This window comes from Cimex lectularius, unplaced genomic scaffold (genome assembly GCF_000648675.2).
Source record: "Cimex lectularius strain Harlan isolate CLEC.00 unplaced genomic scaffold, Clec_2.1 scaffold383, whole genome shotgun sequence".
In the NCBI taxonomy this organism is placed as follows: Eukaryota; Metazoa; Arthropoda; class Insecta; order Hemiptera; family Cimicidae; genus Cimex; species Cimex lectularius.
The window spans coordinates 41,868-63,194 of NW_019392903.1; the positions used below are offsets into that span (position 1 = coordinate 41,868).

Below are 21,327 nucleotides of genomic sequence, written 5' to 3' on the forward strand. Positions count from 1 at the left end.
GTTTAAAAAAATGTTTATAACCCTTTCAAAATAATTTGACTGTGATATAATAAAACATGAGTATTCAAATATATTTTGAAAATGTATTACCAAAAAAAGTAAACAACTGGATTGGTAGAAGTGACTCAAAATTTGTAAAAGGCACTTTATGGTGTTAAGACTGTCCAATATTTAAACATATTTTATGTTTTAAAGATCAAAACATACAGAAAACATGGTTTTTAAATTTATATTGATTTTTTTAATCTTTCTTGTTTCTAATCATATCTAATTTATGTTTTAATTATTTCAATTACCCTGTGATGTTGGTAAATTGATGGTTTTGCTTATAAACATGACATAAGACTTTGTGATTTTTATCTTTTGTAACAAACAAAAACTCTATTATAAAATGCTTATATATATCAGTATTTTTTTCTGTTTGTTCCTCATCTTTTATTAGTTGGTTTGCGTAGTTTGCAGTTTTTTTTTAATTTATAATGTCATTGAATGCTTAGATTATAAACTCAAATTAAACAGAGGATTTTTCTGTTAAACATAAAATGTTTTAAAATAATGTTTAATTTTGTACTTATTTAAAATATATAACTTGAATAATCAAATGGTCACGTTTTCTTACATTGAGTAGAATTTGTAATAATTTGTTCTTTTAACAAACCTTCCTTTCCTTGTTGTGGATGGAGAAATGATTTAGATTACTCGTGGATTATCTTAAAAAAGCTTGCATTCCAAGCTTTTCTCTCCTTTAGGCAAACATAGAATTATGGAATGTAGCCTATCCCTAACCAGTTTTCGCCTAACCCTACTCTTTGCTAACTTAACCATTCCTAACTCAGCTCACTCCTAGCATAACCATTCATACCTAACCTAACACAACTTGTCTCTATTTTAACCATTCTTAACATAACCTAACTCGCCCCTAATTTAATCATTCCTGACATAACACAACTCACCCCTAACTTAACCATTCCTAACTCAGCTCACTCCTAACATAACCATTCTTACCTAACCTAACACAACTTGTCCCTAATTTAACCATTCTTAACATAACCTAACTCGTCCCTAATTTAATCATTCCTGACCTAATACAACTCGCCCCTAACTTAACCATTTCTAACTCAGCTCACTCCTAACATAACCATTCTTACCGAACCTAACACAACTTGTCCCTAATTTAACCATTCTTAACATAACCTAACTCGTCCCTAATTTAATCATTCCTGACCTAACACAACTCGCCCCTAACTTAACCATTTCTAACTCAGCTCACTCCTAACATAACCATTCTTACCGAACCTAGCACAACTTGTCCCTAATTTAACCATTCTTAACATAACCTAACTCGTCCCTAATTTAATCATTCCTGACCTAACACAACTCACCCCTAACTTGACCATTCCTAACCTAACCCAATTCATCCTTAACTTAACCATTCCTAGCCTTACCCTTCCTTTCTCAAACTTGTACCATTCCTAGCTTAACCGACTCATCTTGGCCATTCATAACTTATTTCCACCCATGCCACTCCCTGATAATGCAAAATTACACTAAAATGATCTAGCCAAAAAAATAATGTAAAGCAATTCAGGGATATTTAATTAGGGATAAACCCTTTCAATTATGTTAATAAATTACATTCACATATTCATTCACTCTACCAGAGTACTCAATATTCCTCGGAGTAATTGGAGATAAGGCCTTTCATTCATGCTAATAATCACATTCATTTCAATAAATAAGGCGTATATACATAAAGTACAAAGATCCTGTATACAATTAAAAATATTTATCGCCCTGAGATATTTGATCAGCGATCTGCACCTGCTGCTGTGCCCCAAGGCGACATATAGCTCATTCAGAATATTGTATTTCTTTCTTTGCAGTCTGTTAGGTGTCTGGTGTGACCTATGTGCCATCTGGTAAGTATGACTTTTTCCTTTCTTGATTAATTTTTATTTACACCTCTTATCTTCTTTTATCCATTGTAAAATGGTCTATTCAACATCATTACATAAAAAGTAGGACAAATAAATCAGAAAAGTGACAAATGTGTTTTTTGCATTTTTTTATTTTATGATTCACAAAATTAAAAATGTGTGCTTTTACAATAAGAAAAAAAAATCCTTTAATATATGAGTTATATCCAGATAAAATTATCGTGTAAACATTCAAAGCATCAAGAGGCTTTTCTTTTAAAATCACTCGTTTGTAGGAAACGGATACTCTGGGTGGGTTTTCACACTGAAAAAAAAAGTTATCACTTATCATATCTAGGATAAAAAATATTAAAGTTCAATGCTAGGATGTAAACCCGTTTAAAACGTTTACCTGAGAGCTTATCATCCCAAACAAGAATTGTAATAAGGATTTTGGATTGTAGGGATAAGATACGTTGTAGGTTAGAATGCTTTGTTGAACCCCAAAATTCGATGCCGTCTGCCCAAATAGTAGGGTCATCAAAATGATTCATTTGTTTTGTAGTCTGTTTAGCTCTTGTCTTTTGAGTTGTGTGTGTTAGTACACAAAAGTTGTTTGCTAGTGGATAGCCCAAGATAGTGGACCACATCAGCTGGTGGGAAAGGATTGTAGTAGAGAGAGCCGTGGTTATTCTTTGTAGGGTGAAAGTGACATGATCTCATTTTTGTATGTTAATTGCATCTTCCACTGCTTGAACCACTTCTCAAGGGATGTGGCATGGTTCTGTTGAGATGACAGGATCTGTATGTACAAATGGTAGTATCATCTGCATAGGTGATGAGGATCGTTTCAGTAAAGGTAAGAATATCTATGATGTATACTGTGTAGAGGATGGAATCCTTGAGACCACTGCATCTGGGCCGGCGGATAGAGAGGGGCCCCTGATGACTTGAATCTGTCAATTATGGTAAGATTTTAGGATCAGTACTCCCTTAGGCTTCCATAGCAGCCATGAGTACCAACCGAAGGCTTGCTTCACATCTAGAAGAACACTGGAGCACTGCTTTTGTCAAGAGTATTAGCGATGATGTCTACAATGCCATGACACTGCTCAACAGTGGAATGAGAGTATCTGAACTCAAACTGGTGGAGATAAGGATGTAGGAATGAAGGATGGAGAGAATTTCTAGAATTTTGCTCATTATAAGCAACATATTAATTGGGTGGTAGGATGATGGAAGGTTTTTTTTAAGCATTGGAATCATTCGGATAAGAGAAAAAAATTATTATAAAATAAAATTTAAGGACAATACCCTTTGAAAAAGTCAAAGCGGAGCAGCCTTCCTGCTTCTCCCTGATCTAATTCTGCTAACTGGGACATCATGTCATCTGTGAGTTCCATGTCATATATCTGGGGGGAAAACATTACTCAAATCAAAATAAATTTGAATATCAGTAAATGATTTTTGCGCACTTACCTGGATATTTTCCTGAATATGGCTCGGTGTAGTACTCTTTGGTATAACTGTAATCCCTTTTTGTACTATATATCTCAATAAAACTTGCGATGTCGATTTTCCTAGAGTTTCAGCTATTTGCAATACAACCGGATGGCTTGACATCGGCGGCAGATCTGACCTATAAAAAAAGAAAACAATAAAATGTCTTAATTTTAATTACAACAGATTATTTTTATCTATGTATGTGCCCGGCGTGTAGAGAAAAATGTGATGTGTCCCATTTAATTCCTTGGCTCCATGTATAGGGCATGTACGAATACCATAATAATGGTATTGAGCACAGCAAATTTGGGTCCCCTGTTTAGATTCTTGGAGGAAAAAGGGTTGTTTTATTCTATACAGTACTAATAGTTTTATGCCCCTAGCATGTGTTGAGACTGAATGTATTTGTTAGCATGAATGTGTGAGTATGATGACAGGATATTGCCTCAGTTAGGTTAATTATATAAAGGGTGATGAAGGAATATCAAGTACTCCACTTTATTTATTACTCAAAACTTACTTCATACTTACTTTCTATCTTTCAAAAAGTTTGAACCCTTTGAGCCCAATGGACTATAAGCTGTTACGGACATTCCTTTTTCTTGGCAAAGGTCGACCAGTTCTTTCTGCTGATTGTACAAATGCAATTCGACTTGAAGCGTGCTCGGCTTTATTTCAGCGTTTTCGTACACTCTTTGAAGCTGGCGAGCATTGAAGTTGGAAACACCAATTGCTTTGAGAACTCCTTTTTTAACATATTCTTCCATAGTCTACAAATGGCAGAAAAGTACAAACGATTTAAGTGATATGATATTGAAAATTCATTAAAAACTGGTTCCTTCCAACGACGAACCTTCCAAATAGCCACATGATCTGTATTCATATCCAATACAATACTGCCATCATCAGCATGTGGATACATCTCATCACCTTCACGGAATCCAAAAGGGCAGTGCATGTAGTAAAGGTCTAAATAGTCGAGCTGCAATTTACGCAATGACTCATTTAAAAATCTGTGCACTCCGCTTGGTCGCATGCCAAAGGGTGGCAACTGAAAATAATTTTCAAAAATTATAGCAAAGTTTATAATTCAAATTTTTATAAGAAGATGGGTTTTGGAAAATTTTGAGATACCTTTGTTACAATGAAAAGTTCCTCACGTTTTACTCTCCCAGAGGACATCCATTCATTCAAAACTTCACCGATTTCCTCTTCATTTTCATAAGCAGTAGCCGTATCAAAATGGCGATATCCAGCTTCTAATGCTGCATTTAGAGCTTGCTTTAATTCATCACCTTTGGTCTGAAATTAATATAAAGAATTTGAAAACAGTGTCATTTACTGTCACCTTAAAATATTTATATATACACATACTCTTGGTGTAATTTTGAAAAACCATGGTTGACTACTCTTCAACAAACAACATTGATTCATGTATGTATAACCTAGCCTATCCTTAACGCTAACCCTATATTAGAATAGAGATTGGAGGAGTTGGTCTTTTTAAGATCTGCACATTCTGATCATTATTGGTCTATTGTGTATCTTCATTGTTGTCTAGTGTTCCCATCAAGCTTAAGGCTTTTATCAGATCCATCACCAAATCTCTAAGTTTTTTCAAGGCTAAGGCTTCCTCTACCAGGATTATCTTAGCCCTACATAAATAATCTGTCCCTTTTTCTTCCTGACAATAGATATTGCATACTGCAGATGCACAAGTTTGTTTCTGCCACTAAGAGTCTATGCATATGCCTCCGGAGTCTGCAGTGTTCAATCAGCAGTCCAACTATTATTCTAGTCCTAACACATCCTAGATTTATCAGGTCTGCTAATAGTTTCTATGATGGTCCTTTCATGAACATTTTTGCGGCTGGGTTAGTGTCAGTGTCAGTTGTGATGGAGTCAGAACTAGAGGTCAATGGAAATATTAGTCAGAATCTGGGTTAGAGACAGAGTCTGAATTGGCCAAAGTCGTGTCTGTCTATTTTGTTATTTCAATTTGTAGTTTTAATCTTTATTCTCCAAGATATGGCTTTTACTCAGTAAAATTAAAAATTAAACTTCTCATTTCTTCTTTTCTTACAATGTCAAACAATTGTGCATTAATAATAATAGTATAATTGCAACTGTTGAATTGTATAGGGATAGCATTGTTCATATTTGTTATTTATTTATTTTTAATTTCATGACTAATTGATTGCTCCATTTATTCGTTTCTCATTTTAACTTGTAATCTAATTTTTGTAATAATTACAAATTACATCTCATCTTAATCTTATTTTTGCTTCTCTGACTACAATAATTTTGGCATTGTGGGTTTATTTTTGACAGCAAATTGAAGATCTTCAACAAGAACATAAGAAAAAGAGAGAGAGAGAGAGAGAGTGTGTGTGTGTGTGTGTGTGGGTGTGAATGGGGAAGTGTGAAAGAGAAAGAAAAGAAAGAGAATGAGTGAGAGAGAGAGAGTGTGTATGTAAATGAGGGAGAGTGTCAGAGAGAACAAGAAAATAGAGAGCAAGTGAGTGAATGAGAGTGTGAATGAAGGAGAATGTGAGAGAGAAAAATAAAATAATGAGAGTGACTGAGCGAGCGAGTGTGTGAGCGTGAGAGAAGGTGTCAATGAGGGAGAGTGTGAGATAGATAAAAAGAGAGAGTGAGAGAAGAGGAATATATATTATAAACCGGAGTGTGCTTGTATGTTTTGTGCGCTGTCGTGACATACGCCTCTGTTAAGGATAATCACGCCATCATAGCACTCGGCAAGTGGGTAGTCGGAGGAGTATTCATTACCCTGAAACTCACAACTTTTCAATAATGTTCATAACTACACATAAAAAAACGTATTGAACTACTCCTTTTGTGAAAATGCGCAATTGTAGTTCTTTTTGTAGACTAGCTTAAAAGTAAGTTTTAATTAAAAACTGGTGACAAAAACCTTCACTCTTATACATAAATTAATTATAAGATTTGCTATTAGTTTAGAGATAAGATATATTTTTACAAAAAGCCTAATGCTCATCCCGAGATTATGATAAAAACTTAATTATCTGATATGTGGTCTGTGAATACCTTTTCTCTATTTTTGTTAGGCTATGGTGTTGACAGCTTACTAAATCAAGTTTCTTTAATAGCTTTCACTACAATTAAGCATTGTTACGGGCTTTAAATGAAAGGCTATGGAATCCTTTGTTAACCCTTGGTGCGTTAATGGTAAAAAAAACTCATCTTTTGATTTATCTAATTATACTTGATTTAATGACATGCATTTAGTATAAACAGCTGTTAAAGAATGTTGAAGGATAACGTTGAAAATAGCTATATTTTGAGTGAATGTATCTGGTGTCGAATTGGACGACAGTACCTCATCCAACTCCAAATCTTCAAAAGTGGTTCACTCAGGCAAACCTCTGATGTACAGTGCTTTCTCGGATTACAGAGGGTGTAAAAAAAGACATATGTACAAAAAAAATTCAACACAATAGTATAATGTAGGTTGAGATGGGTTGTTGGTGTCCGAGTGGATCGAAGTCACCAACAACCCATCTTTAGCTCAAATGGTAGAGCAGCAGCGTATTGAGCCGAAGGTCATGGGTTCGAATCCCGCTCATGACACTAGCTTTTTCATTTCAACCAATACGTTACATAAAGATTAATTAATTGAAAGATGTTATTTGGTCAATCAGATTACCAAATATAATGTATTTAACAATATTTTAATTTTATTGCATACACAAAACGTTAAGCCTATTAGAATACATAAATACATAAAAAATCTTCTTTTTTTAAAATTTATTTAACATTTTCTTCGTTCCTTCTTCCCCTTTTTCTCTCACTCTTAAGCAGTAGGTTAACACAAGGAAAATATTGACTGATCTAATATGTCATTTTTTAGTCGTGAAGGGTGGTGAGGGATTCACTGAACAAAAGAAATCCTCGAAAACTCGTATAATAAGCTGGCCTGGGCCTTGCGAATGACTCTCTCTCCCTCTCTCTCACTCACTCACTCACTCTTTCTCTCAGTCAAACACTCTCTCTCATTCTCTCTCACACTCACTCACTCTTTCTCTCATTCCTTCTCTTAGTCAAACCCTCACTCACTCACTCACTTACTCACTCTTTCTCTCATTCTTCCTCTTAGTCAAACACTCTCTCACTCTCTCTCTCTCTCTCACTCACTCATTCACTCACTCACTCACTCTTTTTCTCATTCTTTCTCTCAGTCAAACACTCTCTCTCCCTCTCACTCACTCACTCACTCTTTTTCTCATTCTTTCTCTCAGTCAAACACTCTCTCCCTCTCACTCTCTCTCTCACACACTCACTCACTCTTTCTCTCATTCTTTCTCTTAGTCAAACACTCTCTCCCCCCCCTCTCTCTCACTCACTCACTCACTCTTTCTCTCATTCTTTCTCTTAGTCAAACACTCACTCACTCACTCTTTCTCTCATTCTTTCTCTTAGTCAAACACTCTCTCTCTTTAGTAGTAGTAGTTGTGTGTAATATGCAGTAATATCAAATAATAATTATCGTATTTTCTCTTTAACTGTAAGAGAGGTCGTTCACGACCTAAATTTGCGAGACTTTTAAATAAAACGATATTCATTCTTTCTCTCACTCACTAGCTCACTTATTGATTGACTCACTCACTTTCTTTTTCTTTCATTCACTCACTCTGTCTCTCTCACTCACTTACTCTCTCCCTCTCACTCATTCATTCTTTCTCTCATTCTCACTTATTCTATCACTTCACAATTACCAATTTTTAAAAAAAAATTTTTAATGGCTTTATGTACTATGCATATTAGCCAATGCCAGACAATATGTTATTCGTTTCGGGGGAAGGGTATCGTGAACCACTCGGCTACCGCGTCCCCGATAATTAATGGTAATTAAATTAATAAAGAATAACAGATGTTCCATGTAACGTATTTTACACAATGACTTCAACATACCATTAGTTGAAGACATCGGACTACCTACAGCGAGAGATACCGCCAATAATGAACTCCAACCCTTGAAAGACGACGTCCAAAAAGAAAATACCATAGCGATTCATTACAGGTCCTTTTGTTCAATCAAATCTTTGTTCTTTTTTCATATATTTTATATTCTCTTGTGTCATGTCATATTTTTTAAACAATTAATTTTTTCTTAACACCTCTGAATGAAAAATTCAAAAGCGGGTAGAGGATAGATGATGGGCTGGAACGTCTAAACAATTTATTATACTTTCTTAGCTAAGTTGTATAACTGTTTTGGGTTAAACTAGTTATCTTAAAAATTAAAAATAAAATAAATAAAGTAGCCGTGCTCAACGTCGGTCTCAAGAATTTGAAGAGGAGGAGAGCACAGTGCGGAGGGGCCACAGATACTTCGGCCAAAAACAACCCGTCCATTCAAAGTCAAACTGATTGACGATTTATCACAAGAATTAGCCACCTATGAAAGAATACGAATTTCCCAGCTGATAGTCGAGTCAGCCCTGAGTCTATCGGAAAAACACGATTTTTAGTTTTTGCTTCCGAACTACCGAATCCAAGCGGGAAGTCGAAAAAATGTTTGTCCTCCAAAATTAAAATTTCCACTCGCATTTTGCGTTTCAGAGCTATCTGAACAAATCTGGTTCCGCGCCCGTCTGTGGCCCAATTCTTTGTAACCGGCAAAACACCGAAACCATGAGACGAATTTTTATGAAATTTTCAGAGATTGTGAGGGTTAGTTTGTAGATGGTCCTCTATGAATTTTATACCAATCTGATTATATCGGCATGCGCATGCACAAAATGTGAGGAAGTGATTATGCCCACTCACTTGGCAGAGTTTTTTTCGCGTTTGAATGAGCTTCTAGACTCCAGAAGGTCGATCTGTCTATATTTGGAACAACTGATCGCTTCAAAAAAGAGGAATGAGATCTCTACTAGAGATTCAAAGTATAGACATGTAAGACCTGGCTCCGTCAGACTATCTCACTCACATGCTCCCTCCCTCCCTCCATCTCCTCACTCAAGCATTCACTTACTTACACACTCTCTCTCTCTCTCTTAGACTTACTCACTCGCTCTTTCACTCACTTACTCTCTCTTTTTCTTATTCACTCTCTCTCTCTCTCTCTCTCCCTCTCCCCTCCCCTCCCCTCCCACCACCTCCCCCTCACTCAATCATTCACTTACACACTCTCTCTCTCTTACACTTACTCACTCGCTCTTTCACTCACTTACTCTCCCATTCACTCTCTCTCTCTTTCTTATTCACTCTCTCTCTCTCTCTCCCTCTCCCCTCTCTCTCTCTCTCTCACATACTATCTCTTTCACTCCCTTACTCTGTCACTCAAGCATTCACTTACACACTCTCTCTCTCTTACACTTACTCACTCGCTCTTTCACTCACTTATTCTCCCACTCACTCTCTCTCTTTCTTATTCACTCTCTCTCTCTCTCTCTCTCTCTCTCTCTCTCTCTCTCACATACTATCTCTTTCACTCCCTTACTCTGTCACTCAATCACTCACTCACCCTCTAACTCACGTACTATCTCTCCCTCCCTGATTCACTCACTTGCTACCTCATTCTCTCACCACAATTTATTAAATTTTGTAAAGACCAAAGGAGTCTAAACCATAATAAATGCCTTATGTAAACTGTATAGCTCCCGTTAAATGTAAGAAAGGCCCAACACTTCTAACTTTGCGTGATTCAAAAAAACCATCAATCAATCAAAAAATCTCTCTCTCTCTCTCTCTCTCTCTCTCCCTCTCTCTCTCTCCCTCTCTCTCTCTCCCTCCCTTCCTCTCTCAGAGTAAGCCAGTGAGCGAGACTGAATGAGCGAATGAAAGGGAAGCCACACGAAAGAAAAGACCAGCGTAGAGCTTAGACTATAAGAATTTTTGGAAATTTCTTTTGTTCGGTGAATCTCTCACCTTCCTTCACTATTTAAAAATGACATGTTAGATTAGATCAGACTACATTTTCCTTGTGTTAAGTATAATATACCTACTCCAGAAAAAATGAGTGAACAAAGAGGAAGATGCAACGAAGAAAAATGATGCTGGGAACTATTAAACTTATATTCGATCATCGAGTCGACTTTTTGCCACTTGAGAGGCAGCGATGATGATAAAATACTGAGTGACCGGCGGATAGAACAGCAAATAAAACGTTCATTGGAAAAATATTGAATTTTTATGAATTTTTTTTTGTAATTTTATCTATGTTACGGAAAAAATGGAATCGCCGTCTGTTTGTTCATATTGTATTTATTTTTTAATAATCCGTTTTGTAGAAGGAATGTTTGAGCCGGACAAGTGGAGCCCATCTCGTCAAACTCAGTCATCAGAAACCGCCGTCGGTTGTGGGAAGTTTTTAAGGCTCTCCCAAGTGTTTCAACCTTTGTCTCATTTCAAGGTAAGACAATAAAATGCAAATTCGGCGACGCCGGGCCGTTTGACGGCCCGCCAACCAAAAAGTACAAGTTTTTCACCCATGGAATCGAGGCAAAACAGGGTAAAAATCATCATTTCCCGTCTTCCTCCCTGCCAAACATGCGCCAACTATTCTTGTATGTTAACTTAGTTCTAAAGTGTTTCACTACTTATTTAAAATTTTCAAACATTCAAGTATTTTTTCGGGTTTTGGCACTTCCTTGAACAAACTATTGTCCAGAAATAAAAATAATTAAAGCTTAAATAATTAACGCTGCAGGAGAAAAACGCTTATTATTGGCTCCAATGAAAGGCATAAATCACTGAGAATCATTGAAATGTTTTTAATTTTATTTAAATGACCTTCTAACACAACTTCCTCATTCGTAAAAGGATGGGTATTCTCGTCTATCTGCTAACAAACACCATCGTATGTTTATGTAATATTTTAGTAATTGACTAATTAATAATTTTGAATAACAATATAGTGGAAGAATTTTTTACTCGCTAAATAACAAAAACATCAAGCAGTTCCTCTCACTTTCTCTCTCTCTCTCTCTCTCTCTCACTCGGCCTCTCACACACTCTTTCTTCTTTATTATTAGCTTACATCAAATTTAATTATGTAATTACCTGTATACAATTAGTATATATTTGTACAACTTTTGTTATTTAGTCACTGAAGATGGTCTATATTAGAACGAAACGCTTATTGTGGAAAGATAATTTATCTCCTACCCATCAACTTCCCATTTTCTTTATCTTTCTTTCATTTACTCACTCATTCTCTCTCTCTCTCTCTCTCTCTCTCTCATTCTTGTACATGCTCGTTCACTTTCGTTTTCTTTCATTCACTCACTCACGTACTCTCCTCTCTCATTCACTCACTCACTTTTTCTCTCTTTCTTGTACACACTCGTTCACTTTCTCACTCACTTTCTTTTTCTTTCATTCACTCACTCACTTACTCTCTCTCTCTCTCTCTCTCTCTCATTCACTCACTTAACTCTGTCTATTCTTCTCTCTCTCTCTCACTCTCTCTCTCTCTCTCTCTCTCTCTCTCTCTCGCTCATTCTTGTACGCACTCGTTCACTTACTCACTAATTTTCTCTTTCTTTCATTCACTCACTCACTTATTCTCTCTCTCTCTCTCTCTCTCTCTCTCTCTCTCTCTCTCTCTCTCTCTCTTTCTTTCTCTCGTGTGTGTTGGTCCCATGTGAGTCAGTTATCAACTTATATCCAAAGATAGCAGACATGTTTCTAAGTGTATTTGTCGAGAGGATTATTAATTGGAAAAAGGTGATTTGAAAAATTCCGACTTCATACTAGGCATCAGGAGTCCTGAGAGAGCCTATAAGAAATGAGGACTTATCCTCCCTCAGTCTGATACAATTCAACTGGTAGGAACATCCGATCACAGCCGAGAGATTTGAAAACAATTTTCGCCTTAGCAGCTGGACGATACCCTCCAGTCAGAACGAGAGTCATCCCTGTCTCTGGGGTGGTTGAAGATTTTATAACTGGTAGCCGTACAACTAACTGTCTTTCTTGAGGCACGTGTATGGTATGCTCCTTGGAGCACTTCTGCACCTAAGTCCGGACGTCTGGGAGGGCCCGTAGGAAGTGAGCACTGATCCTCCCTCGGTCTGATTCATCTCAGCTTTGTGGGACATCTTACGAAAGCTGACTTCAAAATCAATTTGAATCATTCGTTGTAGGCGTTTTAGCCTTTTTCCTGATATTCTAAGCTGAATTCTTACGCTGATTCAAAACACTTCCTGAACTTGTGTCGAAGCTCATGAAAGGTTGAATAAAACAACCGCACAAAATCAGAATACAGATAACGTTTTGACTATAATAATCAATTATCGGTTTTATTATCCATTGAACAAAAAAATGAAACTAGGTCTTCCTAATTTGGACTGTTTTCAGTTCGTTCTCGCGGCAACGGCCTACAAACACGAAGGTTTATTGACGACTTATTACCTATTAATACTTGGCCCGAAAGGAGTAAATTTTCAATAAAATTTAACGCATAATTTTATTATGATCTAGTCGTTATACAATCAGTTTTGAACTGAAGTCTTTTCTACCGGACATCAAAGTTTAAAATATTGCAAAACATCACATAGAATCAATTAATTTTTTTTTTTTTTTTTTTTTTTTTGTAAATGGAAATCGTTACTGTTATTATCGTTAATGATGTACCGGATGACTTGCGTCACGAAACCGTGTGTATAAAAGTTACTATCGCTTCCTTTGACTTTTAAACAAACACAAAGGAACGGATTAAGTTGCCTGTTAAGAGTCCAAACTTTATTTTATGCCGTAAGAAAAACGTTCATTAGATAGGATAAACGGGGTTATTGTCCAACTGCTAAATTTGCCCTGGAAAAGTGGGCTAAAATATATTGAATCTGACTTTGTCAAATGCGATTAGGCGAATGGAGAAAGGTCCTAATGGTTAACTTTGCCCCCCGTCAAAAAGTGAAAGAAATCCGTCTAAAACCCAATTAAATGGATCAAAGCTTAATTTTTTCCCTTCACGTTCAACTAACTATTTGTCTTGTGAACCTTTTACAATTCCCCCTATTTTCAAATTTGTATACGCGCGTTGTTGGAGAAAATTCCGAGGGCAACGCCGGAAATCGTACCCAGGGCCACAGAACTATTTCCGTCAATAGAGGAAAATTTGAGATAAAAAAGGGCAAAGTGGGCAAACTATAAAACTTGTCGGGAACGGGCACAGAGGGTCGTAAACTCCTAACCAAGAGGACCGCACAACAAACATCTCAAGGGGTCAACTATAAAAACAAAATCAGATAACAGATAGACTCATACGGCACAAAACGCAAAAGCACACGCTTAGAACGAGGAAATGCTACTCGATAGAAAGGAATTTACAAGAGCTCTGACCGGTAGAGTTACAAACTCCCATGAAATACTACTTAAAAACGAGATTATTAACAGATGACCAGTGTCGACCGTGTCCAGAGGAGCCAGAAACAAACACAGCATATCCTATGCAGTAGATTGATGTTGGGTGTTCCTCAGCGAAGCGGTGAACTTTTGAGAAACATCATGATAACTTTTAAGAACCCAAAGTTTTTTTTAATCGTTGAGAAACTTCACAATAACTTTTAACAACCTATGGATTTTTCGTCGAGAAACTCCACAATAACTTTTTAAAATCCAGTTTTTTCGTTGAGAAACTTCACGATAACTTTTAACAACCCAAAGATTTTTCGTCTAAAAACTTCACAGTAAGTGAAGTTTATTTTTCGTCAAGAATTATTTTTCGTCGAGAAACTTCACGATAACTTTTAACAACCCAAAGATTTTTCGTCTAAAACCTTCACTGTAAGTTTTAACAACCCAATTATTTTTCGTCGAGAAACTCCACAATAACTTTTACGACCCAAAAATGTTTTCGTCGAGAGCCTTCATGATAGCTTTTAACAATCCATAGATTTTCAACGAAAACTTCACAATAATTTTTACGGCCAAAGATTTTTCGTTGAGAAACTTCTTAATCACATTTAACAAATCCAACAATTTTTCGTCGAGAAACGTCACGATAACTTTTAAGAATACAAAGATTTTTTCATCAACAAAAACCACAATAACTTTTAAGAACCCAGAGACTTTTCGTCGAAAAACTACACAATAACTTTTACAACCTAAGATTTTTCGTACTATGCACCTGCAACCTGCAATAAGAAGACGTTAGCTATCGCGCTTAGAACTAAATCTCGTGTATGCTTATGTATGTTTTATGTTGTATACTTAATTAATAATAATTAGTTAATTAAGTAATTATTTACATATAGAATTTATTTTATGGGAGTTCATCAACTGGCGAATTAATCAAGGCGGAATGTTTAAACATGCCTTCCCTTTTTATCAGTTGATCGTATCCCCTTTCAATTGCTTCAATAAACAATATACCAAAATTGGAAAGAATGTCACGGCCTGAACGTTAAATATTTACGGGCCAAAAGAATTCGGGTGGGACTTGTTTGCTTGGTTTGGTTGCTTTTTCCCTACTTAAAGATTTTGAATTGGTGCTTTCTGTTGAATGTCAATTGGTCGAAGCCAAGAAAAACCGCAAATTAGGCGTGGGAAAAGTGAGTTTTGAAAAATCCACATCATAAAACCATAGACGGTTGATGTTACACAGCAAGGAAAAAAGTTGGGTGAAATATTTACCTGCCAAGTGCCAAAGCCGACGGTGGGCATCATGCCCGAAGATCTAAGCTTCGCGTATTTGCTCATATTCTGTGAAGAATGTTATCTGTGATGAATCGTAGGGTCGAGTGGATAGTGGGCGTCCGTGCCGGCGTAGCCAAGGTCTCCAGTCAGCCCCCACCCGTCGACGCACAACGATCCCCCCCAGCACATTCAAGAACACCACGGAGGACCAATAAATATTTCAACCAAACGTCGAATTCAAACCGATGACATTTCTCGCAATAGCCAATAAATACAATTTGCTGTCACTAACATTCAGCCTGGAAGCCCGACGAAAAATCTTTTGTAAGTTAAAAGTTATCGTGAAGTTTCCCAACGATACAAAACTTTGGTTCTTAAAACTAGTCGTGGTTTCGTGTCGAAAAATCTTTGGGTTGTTAAAAGTTATTGCGTTTTCGTGATAAAAATATCTATGGGTTGTTAACAGTTATCATGAAGTTTCTCGAAGAATAATCTCTGGGTTGTTAACAGTTATTGTATTTGTGGTTTCGTGACGAAAAAATATGGAGGTTGTTAAAAGTTATTGGTGAAGTTTCTGACGTAAAATCTCTGGGTTGTTATAAGTTATTGTGGTTTCGTGACGAAAAATCTTTGGGTTGTTAAAATTGATTGTGAAGTTTCTCGACGAAATATCTCTGGGGTGCTAAAAGTTATTGTGAATTTCTCGACGAATAAACTTTGGGTTGTGAATAGTTATCGACAAGTTTCACCACGAAAAAAACTTCGGGTTCTTAAAAGTTACTGTAGTTTCGTGATAAAAATATTTATGGGTTGATATCAGTTATTGTATTTGTGGTTTCGCGACGAAAAAATATTTGAGTTGTTAAAATTTATTGTGAAGTTTCTCGACGAAAAACACTTAGGTTTCTTAAAAGTTATTGTAAATTTCTCGACGAATAAACTTTGAGTTTTGAATAGTTATCGTCGAGTTTCTCGAGGAAAAAATCTTTGGGTACTTAAAAGTTATTGTGGTGTTGTGATAAAAATATCTATGGGTTGTTAACAGTTAATAGTTATCGCCAAGTTTCTCGACGTAAAATATCTTGGTTGTTAAAAGTTATTGTTAATTTTCCAATCGAAAAATTGTTCGGTTATTAAGTTGTGATGCTTCCCGATGGAAAATCTTTGGGTTGTTAAAAGTTATTTTGATGTTTCTCGGGGTAAAATCTCTGGGTTGTTAAAAGTTATTGTGAAGTTTCTCGACGAAAAAAACTTTAGGTTGTTAAAAGTTATCGTGAAGTTTCCCTGCGATAAAAAAATTTGGTTTTAAAAATTATTCAGAAGTTTCTGGACAAAAAAACTGAGTTACTAAAAGTTATTATGTTTTCAATAGAAAAATTGTTGGGTTATTAAGATATTGTGAAGTTTCCCGACGAAAAATCTTCGGGTTGTTAAAAGTTATCATGAAGTTTCTCGGGGTAAAATCTCTTGGTTGTTAAGAGTTATTGAAATTTCTATAAAAATTGTTACAAAAAAGTTTTTGTGAAGTATTTGGACGAAAAATCTATGGGTTGTTAACAGTTATTGTGCAGTTTTTAATCGAAAAGTCGTTGGTTTGTTAAAAGTTATAGTGAAGTTTCTTAACAAAAAATCTGTGGATTGAAGAACTGTCACTCAACTTCATATAAACCTCTCAATGATGACATAGCCTAGTGTAACAAGAACGTCAAAAGAAATTGTGCAAAGACAATGATCTATTTCTTAAAAGAAGAATCGGATCAATTGAACTATACAAAGGAACAAGGAATACAATAATCCCAATGGCTAAAGTCCTTGGGAATACTAAACCCCCACTTCCTAGTCTTTTTCATCATCATCATAGGTTAGGTAGGGTTAAGATTAGGCTGTCATATCCATGATTCAATGTTTTTCCATGACGTGGAGAAAATATGCAGATTTGAAGTTTATTTTTAATGCCAATATGGAGAAGTCAATGATGATGGCATAAAGCTAAGTGAAATCTCAACCCTTGAAAGTAGAAAGACCTAGTAGAATGATAAAGTGCCTATTTAAAATATGTTCATACAGACCGGCAACCATCAGCATTAATAGTTGTTAAAGTTAAATCAACATCAGTAGTTTTTCCAAGTTTTTCAATTATTAACATTTCAGACATTTTTTCTTTTAAGTTAAAAGTTCATTTCAAATTTCACAATGCTTAACGATTCAGTGTATCCAAATATTTTTAGTGGAAATAAAGTTGCCATGCAATGAAGTACAAACAAGTAAATATAATAACACTTTATAATTTTATTTTTATTAGCTAATTTACAACAGTCGATAAATTATTTACATGGGTTTCTACTTCTTGCTTATAGGTTGTGGCAGTCTAAACTTCAGCATTTCAATTTCAGCTTCAAAATATGACGTCTTGTTATAACAGAAGTATTCAGGATTCTTGTATTCTCCATCCTTGGTCGCTCCTGGGCCGACCTCTAAAACAACATTTCAATTAATTTCTTCATTCAAATGGGTTGTATGTAATTAGGTTGTTTTTTCTTAAAGTGAAGACTGCTACTCACCTTGTGAAGGGACCTTCAATACGTTTTCACTCAAACCGGGGACACTTGATGTTTTTTCAACCTGGTTGGTTAAGCTCCTCGTACAATTTGTAAGCTGGAATTTAAGAATTTGAATTAGCATGTTTAATTTTCCTTTTAAAGTAGAACTGTTGAGATTCAAAGCTCAACTTGTTTCCCTACAGTCTTCTATGACTCTATCATCACTTATTGCCAAAAATCCTAGTCAACCTATTTATTGCTCAAGTTTGATTTCAGGTAGAAAATTTCACATTTTTCATTTACTATGGATATCCACAATCATCACATAGCCTCATAGCCTTGTTACAGCACAAAATTGACTGTCAAAAGTATACCTGTCACTTGGTAGGAGTTGGTAAAAAAAAAAGAAGTTTAAATTCCATGGGATAAACAGAAAGGCACCTGTTTCCCTTAAAAAGAAGCACTGGGGACCCAACAAGAACTGTTTTTGTATCGGGCATCATACATACACCGGACAGGCCTGACTTCCCTCGACCAAGTGACACACTAGCCATTCTCTACAAGTGTGACCCTTGTGCAGGGTTTGCCCCAAAAATCAATCAAGCTGTATCAATCGGGTATGACCTATCCTCAAATGGGTGAGCATGATCCCTTACTTTCATTTCAGACTCTCAGTGGTCCGTCATGTCATGTTCTTGACATCTCTTAGACAATCCAGCATTCAGTGTTCTTTGCATTCTTCACTACTCATACAGCATCAGTGGGCCTGATTACGTAGGTTCTGTTTGGAGATAATATGACCCAGCTTTCACCTCGTCTGCATGTTTGTTCCCTCCAGCCCAACATGTCCATGTACAAACAACTACCACTGTTTTTCCGAGGCACTGCTGATACTCTAGCAAGAGTACAACAAGAGGTCCAACAAAAATCTGTCAAGGATAGCAAAACCTGCACTCAGGGAGTCAGTACAGACGAGATAGGCAGAGCCTCATTCATCTCGAATCACCCTGACAGTGCAGATCACATACAACTTCGCATCCAGAAAGTACTTTACAATGCCCTGACAATTTCAAGTACCAAGGGGTTGTGAGGAAGGTACCTCAATATCAGTTTCAAAAACCACATTGAGGGCATCAGTTGTGGTCTGGGGAGTCTTGGTCCGACAAAAGAAAATAATAGCCTCAGCAATAATCATTTACGATTTGTTCAGCACACATTGACAAAATGTGAGCTCAAACATTATTACAGGCCCAGAGAAATACCTTGCTGAAAGTACCAAGAGCCTAAAAAACTCTACACAAGCATTACAGATGATCTGCTCCTGGATCCTTGCACAACAAAGGCCATCTGGCTCCTAAAGAGAGAGGAGCCCCTGCAGATACCATCCACGAATATAAGGGAAATGGAAGGGTGAGCAGTGAGTGAGTGGCAATGCAGTGGAACACCAGTACTAAAGATAGGTACACCTATGACATCCTGCCGTCAATATCACAAAGGCTGAAGCTGAAACACCCGCAGCATGTCACAGTTTATTACAAGAATGGAACTTCACAAGCTACGTAGCATCAATTTAGCAGAGTGTGGGAAAGAACAGACAGTGATCCACATCATTATGCGAGAAGAAAGGCAAAAGAAACTACACAGCGATGCTCGAATATGTAACTGAGATTATGAGACTGAAATGGTGGCCAGTAAGAAGCAAACATGTATGACAGAATGCAGATGTCATATGCACATATTAACATACCTGAGCGTATAATTCTATGTTTTAGTCTATGTGCATATATATTTATTGCTTTGCTCGACCCGGCCACCTCCACGAGCCAGAGTGGAAATAGAGCAATCAGGCATTAAAGAACTTCCGCAGAAGGGTCAAGCCTGTTTCCCGGCTCGTGTACCCTCCTCAAAGACAAACCACTGTCTTCCCTAATGACCTCGGCTTCTGATCCTCACCTCTCAGATTCCCTTTTCAAACACATACATACGATGAAACGCCAGGATAAAAAAAAAGTTTATTTTTGTTCTCTCCGTTATTGAATTACAATTGTCAATAAAAAATTAAAAATGGCAATACTTCTGTATTGAAAAGACAAGTTTATCATCTAAATAAATTAATATAAATAATCTTGTCCATCAGGATTCAATCGTGATTGGTCAAAAATTTCTAAAAATACTCCACAAAAAGCGATAAGAATTCTGGTTTACTTACAGAAGGAGTGAGAAGCCGCAACCTACTGACTGCAAGCATCGTTTTCTTTATTGCAAGAAAAGCGAATTTAAGCTGAAAGACGAAGTCACTGTCAAATCAAGCCAAGTATCTGTGACCCGTGAAGTACAAAGTCTAAATAATGTTTTTCAGTACCTCAACTGAATCTGAAACTGTAACCGAGGGCTGAAATGTGATAAGGTGAACGATTCAGTCGTGAACGAACATCGAATCATTTAAATTCCGTCATAGGTGAGCGGCAAAATTCATTTCGTTTAAAAAATCCCAACTTATTATTATTAATTTACCTTTCTTTATATTAAAGTCTGATAATTTTGTCAATAATAATCAGCTGGTCGTCAATAATCGTCTAAAACTCGCAGAGAAAAGAATTCAGGAAGAATCCGACATCTGATTCCACTGACGCTACAGTAAATCAGAAATGGCTAAAAGAAATTCCCAACCTCGGAAAATAAAAAGGAAACTTTTTTTTAGGGAAAAGATGAAAAGAAATATAGATCAAAAGACGCTTTCATGGAAACTAAATGTAAAGAAATAGAGGGATTGGAAAAAAATTTATGTAATTTAACTTACACCAAAGTGGTACATGGTGGGATATAATGAATTCCCTTAATCTACACAGTACACATCTTTTAATCTTGTCCAACACATGAAAAATCTCACTATGACCTTAAGGCCGCCACACACGATCAAACATGCTTGACAAACATGGTTTGTCAAACATGTTTGAAGTTTGACGTTGTACCCACACGGTCAAACTTGTTTGTTAAAAACTTCTGTCCAACATGCTTCAAGTTTCAGTTTGGCATGAAGTCAGGCAAGCTACCCAAGTGATCAAACCTGTCCAAAAGGCTTGGATTCTCAGCCTGCTTTTTAATTTGTTCCCCTAGGATTTGAAGAACTTCATCATGTGAACTTTGTTCCTTATTTTTTCCAACTCCTTTTTCTCTCTCTTTCTTTTTGCTAATAAACTCCAGTGATTTGTAATACCAAAGACTTGGTTCATATATGTCTTCGGCCCCTGCGCCAGATCTTGCGGAGTTCAAGACTTTCTTGTGTTCCCTTCTCCAAGAAGTTCGCAATGAATTGATTTTTTGTTTCAAATCAGCTACAGTAGCACCGGGTTCAATTTCGTGTAACTTGGAGAGAAGGTTGTTGAGCGCAGCATTCTTCTTATCGCGGTTACTGTAATCTTTACTTTTCACAAGCCAGAGTTCAGGAAATGTTTTGTATTGTTCAATAAACTCACTCAAAAAAGTTTTGTTCCACACGTTGATGGGTTCCATCAATAAAACTAGTATGTAAACAGAAATTATGAGTCATATCAGCCGAACTATGAAAGTGCATAGCAACCAAACTACAGATACAAAGAAACAGTTGTAGTTGTCGAGAAAGATAAGATGGTTGGATGGTTTGAAGGTTTGACAGTTTGATGCTCGCCCACTCGATCAAACTTGCTTGTCAAACCTCATGTTTGACAGCACGATTTCTAGCAGAGCCTGAAAACCACCAA

At 36.5% G+C, this 21,327-nt stretch overlaps 2 protein-coding genes across 2 annotated transcripts; both read right to left on the reverse strand.

Moving 5' to 3' along the window:
* Positions 1-2,195: 2,195 nt before the first annotated feature.
* On the reverse strand, positions 2,196-15,171 carry LOC106673346 (alcohol dehydrogenase [NADP(+)]-like). Its single transcript, XM_014405435.2, has 7 exons — positions 15,045-15,171; positions 4,554-4,721; positions 4,273-4,470; positions 3,951-4,189; positions 3,396-3,555; positions 3,231-3,328; positions 2,196-2,241 (listed from the first exon to the last, which is right to left on the reverse strand). The coding sequence occupies exons 1-7, from the start codon at positions 15,108-15,110 to the stop codon at positions 2,199-2,201; spliced, it is 972 nt and encodes a 323-aa protein (XP_014260921.1). The 5' UTR covers positions 15,111-15,171; the 3' UTR covers positions 2,196-2,198.
* A 2,141-nt stretch (positions 15,172-17,312) lies between these two features.
* On the reverse strand, positions 17,313-19,993 carry LOC106673349. The gene is made up of 3 exons (XM_014405438.2): positions 19,797-19,993; positions 17,609-17,702; positions 17,313-17,521 (listed from the first exon to the last, which is right to left on the reverse strand). The coding sequence occupies exons 1-3, from the start codon at positions 19,833-19,835 to the stop codon at positions 17,388-17,390; spliced, it is 267 nt and encodes an 88-aa protein (XP_014260924.1). The 5' UTR covers positions 19,836-19,993; the 3' UTR covers positions 17,313-17,387.
* Positions 19,994-21,327: the final 1,334 nt, after the last annotated feature.

Bases quoted from the DNA above. Each gene is read 5' to 3' on its own strand.
- LOC106673349 (XM_014405438.2), bottom strand. From the start codon at position 19,835: ATGCTTGCAGTCAGTAGGTTGCGGCTTCTCACTCCTTCT. The intron at 17,703-19,796 runs GTAAGTAAACCA...CTTAAATTCCAG, and splicing joins TGCGGCTTCTCACTCCTTCT to CTTACAAATTGTACGAGGAG. The intron at 17,522-17,608 runs GTGAGTAGCAGT...ATGTTGTTTTAG, and splicing joins ATTGAAGGTCCCTTCACAAG to AGGTCGGCCCAGGAGCGACC.
- LOC106673346 (XM_014405435.2), bottom strand. From the start codon at position 15,110: ATGAGCAAATACGCGAAGCTTAGATCTTCGGGCATGATGCCCACCGTC. The intron at 3,556-3,950 runs GTAAGTATGAAG...CTTTTTTTATAG, and splicing joins AACTTTTTGAAAGATAGAAA to GTCAGATCTGCCGCCGATGT. The intron at 3,329-3,395 runs GTAAGTGCGCAA...TTTTCCCCCCAG, and splicing joins ATATTCAGGAAAATATCCAG to ATATATGACATGGAACTCAC.